Source organism: Grus americana, chromosome 8 (genome assembly GCF_028858705.1).
Source record: "Grus americana isolate bGruAme1 chromosome 8, bGruAme1.mat, whole genome shotgun sequence".
NCBI lineage: Eukaryota > Metazoa > Chordata > Aves > Gruiformes > Gruidae > Grus > Grus americana.
In genome coordinates, this window is record NC_072859.1 from 6,676,208 (window position 1) to 6,683,145 (window position 6,938).

Consider the following 6,938-nt stretch of genomic DNA (forward strand, 5'->3'; position numbering starts at 1 on the left):
TTCAATGGCGATATAAAGCTGGTCCTGGTAAGGCTTTCGGTTTGGTTCAGATTACCTAGCCTGATTTTCCCAGAACTTGAATAAAAGGGCTGTTATTTCTGCTGCTGAAGTCAGCCAATTTGTAGCTGTTTTAAGAAGCAATCTGCTTTAAGTTTTACAGAAGTATGCTGTTCTTCTCTTTTCCAGCTAAAAACCACAGTGACACCCAAGTGTTCTTCTACCTGTGGATTATCTTCTATTTCATCAGCTCTTGCTATACCCTTATTTGGGACCTGAAGATGGACTGGGGTCTCTTTGACAAAAATGCTGGTGAAAATACCTTTCTTCGAGAAGGAATTGTCTACCCACAGAAAGTGCGTATACAGCCTGCTTTTATATTAGAGAAGGCTTTTAATATTTTAACAAAACTTGTTGAGTGGAGACCGTGTTGCAGTTGGCCACTGGTGCTTCCTGAATGCTACGGGCTGGGATTTTCTATCAGTAAAGTTTATTTGTTTCAAAGAGATCATTTCATACTGTTCACTTTTCTGGTGGTTGAGCAGCAAATTCTGTATTTTCCTGAAGGCCTGAAGAGGGTCTGTCTTCTGTGCAGAGCATGTACCATGAGCTGTCCTCTTTGTCTTGTTCTTCAGGCATACTACTATTGTGCCATTGTAGAAGACGTGATCCTGCGTTTTGCATGGACCATCCAGATCTCCCTCACTTCCATGCAAATCTTTCCGTACGCTGGGGACATCATTTCTACTGTATTTGCCCCACTTGAGGTATTCCGGTAAGGCTCCTTGACTGAACACTTCATTTCTCTTTTCCACTTTTATTACTTGTATAACATCAGCACAGTGGGAAGCGCCTCGCTCCATGGACATGGAAGGTACTGGTCCTTGAAACGGAAGACTAGGTCTAACAGAAACATTTAATCTGAACCAGGGGCCGAGTGAAGGAAGCTGTAGAAAGCTCTGCAGCAATGCGGGGTGGGTGGGTCCTTCATGCTGCATTTGCGGTTTCCTCTGAACCTCAGCCTAAGCTTGAGGGGTTTGTTTTTATTAAATTTCTCCTTAAAATTACCTTGTTGCCATTCCCAGATGAAATTTCACTCAGTTCTCAGGTTTACAATTATTCTCGAATCTCTATTGCTTTCCCAAACGCTAATTTGGATTCTGCATCATCGCTTTGGATCCTGCAAGGTTTCAGAGCTCTTTACACACTTGTACTCTAGCTGGAGACCTACTCCCAGAGCTTCTCAAGACGAGTAAAAGCCCTTGAAGCTGAACCTCACTCATGTAGATGGCGGAGGTTGCGTTTCACTTGTCATGCCTGCTGCCTCCCCGCTGTCCAGGCTAGGGCTGTCATCGTTAGGACAATGAATGAGCCTGACAGATCTGTTGGTCTCCAGAGAGTTGGGAAGATGTTGTAGCAGGTGCTGCTGTTAGTCATTGACGGTTTCTCCATACTCCCAGGGGCACTTTGATCAGTGAGAACAGTCACCGGTATCCAGGTGTACGTACCAGTGCTTCGCCAAACGCGGGCAATGCCTGTAAAAATGGAACCGAATTGGTCATTTTTACTTTTTCTCCATCCAGGCGGTTTGTGTGGAACTTCTTCCGTCTGGAGAACGAGCACCTGAACAACTGCGGCGAGTTCCGTGCCGTGAGGGACATCTCCGTGGCACCGCTCAACGCCGATGACCTGACGCTCTTGGATCAGATGATGGACCAGGAAGATGGTGTACGAAACCGCCGCAAGAACAAACAGTGGAAGCGCAGCCAGAGTGTGTCCTTGCGCAGACCTCGACTTGCTTCACAGTATGTTTTTGCCTTTCCTCTAGCGCAACAAACCAAATCGCGTGTTAGAGCCGTTGTTAATGCTTGGCGGACATTTATGGAAGGGGTACTCGTGCGAAGATCTCGGCCAAAATAGCCATTCAAAGGGAGGACAGGTCCAATTAGTAAATGAATATTTCTCTGCTGGAGGGTTGATCCATCCTGTATTTCATCTTGGGGCTCTGGTAAACCACCGGAAAAGGGAGTTCCCTTTACAAAACTTCCCTCCTGCAAAAAATAGCCGGTAGCAGTTAGCAGAGATTGTAAATCCAAACCTGGAAGAGAGGTTCCTATCAACCGGCCATTTCTAGGCTTCAGACCACCCCAAGGTTTCAGTTACCGTTTGGCTGAGATTTCCCATGTGACATCTCAGACCCCTTCCTCTCCCAAATCTAAATCTGTGCCATTTTTCTTTCCACCTCTCCTCCTTACAGCCTAGATGTTTCCCCACCTAGCACCCCAGCCCCTCAACCTGTTGACTGCATATCTTTGCTGCAGTGCCTGTGCTCCGAGCATCACAGGGTGCTCCAGTGTCCAGGCATCGCTTCTGCCCCGGCAGCCCTGCTGCGGAGCTCTGCCCTTCGGCCAGGAGACGAGCTTGGGCTCCCCGGGGATGCTGAAGCACAGTGTGTGCTTCAAGCTAGACAAGCCCTGAACTATCGGAGTCCTGCACGAGGTTCCCCGAGTCGTATGCGATTTACCCAACAAACTTGAAGACCCCTGTGGCTCCAGCACAGAATAGAATTTGCCATCTCATAAACAACACAAGGAGGGAAATTTTTTAAAAAATGGGTTTTTTACTGTGTCCAGTTCTGGGCTGTCCAGTTCAAGAAAGACAGGGAACTACTGGAGAGAGTCCAGTGAAGGGCTGCGAGGATGGTGAGGGGACTGGAGCACCTCTCCTATGACAAAAGGCTGAAAGAGCTGGGTCTCTTTAGCCTGGAGAAGAGAAGACAGAGAGGGGTTCTCATCAATGCTTATCGATATCTAAAGCGCGAGTGTCAAGTGGAAGGGGCCAGACTCTTCTCTGTGGTGCCCAGTGACAGGACAAGGGGCAGTGGGCACAAACTGGAACACGGGAAGTTCCATCTCAATATGAGGAAAAACTTCTTCCCTCTGAGGGTGACCGAGCGCTGGGACAGGCTGCCCAGAGAGGTTGTGGAGTCTCCTTCTCTGGAGAGATTCAGAACCCGCCTGGACGCCATCCTGTGCGACCTGCTCTGGGTGATCCTGCTCTAGCAGGGGGGTTGGACCAGATGATCTCCAGAGGTCCCTTCCAACCCCTCCCGTTCTGTGAAGTCAGGAGTGTTGTGCAATCCCTGCAGCACGTCCCCCTGCTCCTCCATCCCTGCACGGGAGGCGTGGATGGGAGGAAAAGGAGGCCGTGGCTGTCGCACAAAGGGTGTGCTCGGGACCGAGCCGCAGCCCCCAGGCCCTTGTCTCATGTCCGCGTTGGCTCAGAGTGCACGGATGTGACCGACACCAGCAGTCTTCGTGTGGCCGCCGGGCATATCGAGCAGGAATGCTCCTTTGGATTTGCACTGCGGTTTTATTGTCTGTGCGTGGCAATGGGAATTTTTTCTCCCCAGTGAGTGTTTTCTGTTTGTGTGTGTTTTTTTTTTTCCAGGTCCAAGGCTTGTGACACTAAGGTTTTGATAGAGGACCTAGCAAACGAAGCGAACACATGAGATGGCCACGGTCTCTTATTCCGCATCCTTTGTTTTCTCGTTCTGTTCCCCTGTTCCCCAAGTAACCCAATCTCTGGTACAGTTCCAGCTGAAAACAGGAGAAGACACTGAACACGTTTTTCCGAGCTCTTCCAGACCAGATCCTATGGACTCCAACAAGCTCACTGTGTTTCGTTTCTTTTCTTCTGGGTTAATTTTAATGTTCTATTTTAAAAAAAAAAAAATAAAATATTTTACTTTGTTTTGCCAATAAAGAGGACAGTTCAGGAAAGAAGGATTGTTTACAGTCTCAACAAGGACATACAAACCTATCTGGATAACGAAGCATCATAGGGACTCCCTCATGGGACAGTGCCGAGAGCACGCTCGGTTTCTGCTTGGCCCGGTTTTGACTGGTTGAAACCGGACTTAAGTTTTTAAATCGGATTCTTTTTTTTGGGGGGGTTTGTTTTTTTTTTTTTTTTTTATTAATATACAGCGCTGAGGCACTGGCCGCACTTGCAGGGAAAGTGCACTTAGAGCAGTATCTTCATTCATGAAGCTACTTTTTAATTTGATGTAACTTTTCTTATAATTTTTTTGGAAATATGATGTATCTGTTGCATATAGTTTTCACATTATTTATGAAACTTAACAACCATATGAGAGTGATTTTTGAGTCCTGTGCAATGAAGGTTGTAACAGTAAAACAAAGCCGGGAACGTAGATCTCTATCTCCAGGGTTGTGGGTTTACGCCCTGCAAATACCCCTCTCGTGAGACAACTTGCACCTCTGTTTACCTTTTCTCTCTCTCTTTCTTTTCAATTTTATTTTAAACCAAAGTTTCTCTTCCTGATTTTTTTTTTTTTTAGTTGCTGCTACTGCTTCTGGGCATGTCTCTTGTGCCGGTTGAACGCCGACTTTCCGTGCAGCCGTGCGAAAGTAGTGCAGGTGATCCTAAGGCGAACAAAGGCTTCAGAACTTCATTCTCCAGATCAAAAAGTATTTTTCAAAGCCTTAATAATCCTTAGATGGTGTGAGGGCATCCCATACCAAGCAGGGAGCTTCTCTGGTGTTCTCCTGCAGCCCGGCGCGGCAGAAGTGAAGTGGGACGAGGCGAGGAGGTGACGGTTCCCGTGGGAGTTTAGCTGGGGGTCAGGAGCGGTTCTGTGTCGGGGAGCGCGGGAAGGGCTGCGTTGTGCCCACCCGATGGGGAAGGTGAAACTGCGAACGGGTTTTCTTGTGGTTTTTTGGTGGTGGTGTGTTGGGTTTTTTTCTGGTTTGGCACAAAGTCTCTGTCGGGCGGTATCCTGGTGTGCTGCCCTGCGGCTCGGCTCTTACGCGTGCCCCTTGCCCCGTCTTGCCAACCCAGTTTGGGAAGCACGGACTCGGGTAAAGGGCACCCGTATTGCCGAGCAAATTATGTCGGAAGAGCGATGCTAACTTGATGGTCTCTCCTCCCGTAGGAAAGGAAACGGGGGGCCCGCAGAGTCCTGCTGTCCTGCCCTTGGCACGCCGCTGGGCGAGGGGGGCTGGAGCTCGTGGGCAGCCGTGGGGCACAGCTAGGGCTGCAAGGGAAGGACGAAACTCTTGAAGCGGGACCCTCGCTCGCACTGATGTCTGTCCGGTGACTCGCCTCTAGTTTGGGCGATGGAATTGCAGGAATCGCTGTTCGGCTGCTGTTTGGTGGTTATTTTTTGTTAATTAGCTACTAGCATGGTTTCTCACACAACCGGTACGTTGTATTTTCTGTTTGCTTGCTGTGCCTCTTGCCCAGAGGACCTGAAGAAGGAAACTTAGTTCTCTTTATTTAATTGGAAATAGATTAAAATTCAGTGGCCGTGAACCCGTGCCAGGCTAAGGGCAGCACTGCAAACCTGTGACTGCCTACGCTTCTCTGATGTGCTCTCAGCTTGCAAAGAAACTCTGATGGACCTGCTGGGAGACGCCTCTGCTCCGTGCGTGGTGGCGTGTCTGTCTGTCGTGGTGCTGCTCCTCGCGTCTCCTGCCGCCTCGGTCTGCTCTGGCTGGACTAGCCGGGGTTGCGGTGGTCGTCCCTTTGGTGCCCGGGAGCCTCTTTTCCCGTATTTAACTCCCCTAGGTCTGTTGTTCGTACTTAAGCGGAGGGTTCCTGCTCGTATGGAAGTGGAGTCCGTGATAGAAAGCCCCTTGAAATATTTCAGTTTCCGAATTTGCACTGCAGCAGTTGTTGCCGTGTCCAAACCTTGCGTAGGTGTTTCCAACGAGAGCGGTGGGAGCCACGTGAAGCCGTACCTACCCAGGGGTGTTTTGCACCAAGGAGGGGGGGCAATCCAAAATAAACCGGTTGGTATTACTTAAGCAAGTGGTTCTTTATAAAAAGAAACAGAGTTTACTGGTAATTCTTCCTTTCGGAGGGAAGGAAAAAGAGAGAGAGACGTTCTGAAGCGATGCTAACGCCCTGGGAGCGCTCTGCCTTCCTCAGCTGGGCTGGGGAGCGCGAGGCATGGCCGGGTGGATGCGTCCCGCTTGCTGCTGCGCCGTCCTGCCGGCCGCTGCCCAACCCGGCGGGGAGGGTCAGGTTGCAAGTAATTAAATTCTTATTCCGTAGTTTACCCAAATCCATACGGGAAGCAAGAATTCAGTCTGTCCATCTGCTCTGCTCTTTCCCTTCCCTTTTTCTCTGTCTTTGCTGGCAGGACAAATAAGAAAAAAAAGGGGATGTGGCGTGCTACAGCTAGCAAACATTATCTCCTAAAATAAAACATCGTCTGTTTTGGCAGTGAAGCTGTTCTCTCGGGGGAAAATAGCCCGAATTCCCAGAGACGTGGCTTTTAAAGGCTCCCAGCTCCCCAGCGCTGCGTCTGCCTGTTCCCTCCTTCCCAGAGATTTCAGAGAACTCAGGCACGCAGATTCTTCCCGAGAGCGAGCGCTAAAGCCGGGATGGCTCCGCGTCTACGAGAACATCTGGCCAATAAAGGCAGACCTAACGAAGCCGAGCAGATGGTGAGAGAAAATAGCCCCATGGCTCCTTCTGAGCAGCCCGCACAACGGGAGCGGGGACGGTCCCGGGGCGGCTTAATTTTGTGAGTGAGCTTTGCTAACGGGTGCTTGGGCACGCTCCAGGGTGACGATCTAGAAGCACAGAGAGCAGAGTTAAAAAGGAGATATTTTTTTTTTATTATTATTTTTATTTTTTATTCAGTGCTTTAGGTGTTGGGATGTAGCTGGATGGAAAGTGGAAGGCGAGACAGGTCTGGGCTCTGGCTGCCGTGAAGCAGCGCTGGGTTTTGAATGTTGAGCTCTCCCTCTCCTTGCGATTCGGTGCACCGGAGGTTTGTCAGAGGTGGTGGTTGCGTGCGACTCCGAGGATGGCTTTTTTGGCTGGAACCCTTGCGGATGGTCCCATCTGAGGGGAGGAGGTGCCACACTGTGGCCGGTGACTTTTGGAGATTCCGTTTGAACTCGCTT

General features: G+C 49.8%; 1 protein-coding gene across 1 annotated transcript in view; it reads left to right on the plus strand.

Annotated features, from left to right (window-relative positions):
- XPR1 (xenotropic and polytropic retrovirus receptor 1) overlaps nt 1-3,762 on the plus strand; it is a 105,275-nt gene extending 101,513 nt beyond the window's left edge. The window contains exons 12-15 of the mRNA XM_054833673.1: nt 187-353; nt 633-772; nt 1,581-1,802; nt 3,448-3,762. Coding sequence (XP_054689648.1) covers nt 187-353; nt 633-772; nt 1,581-1,802; nt 3,448-3,508 — 590 coding nt within the window. The 3' untranslated portion in view covers nt 3,509-3,762. The remainder of the gene's footprint in view (nt 1-186; nt 354-632; nt 773-1,580; nt 1,803-3,447) is intronic.
- The last annotated feature ends 3,176 nt before the right edge of the window (nt 3,763-6,938 follow it).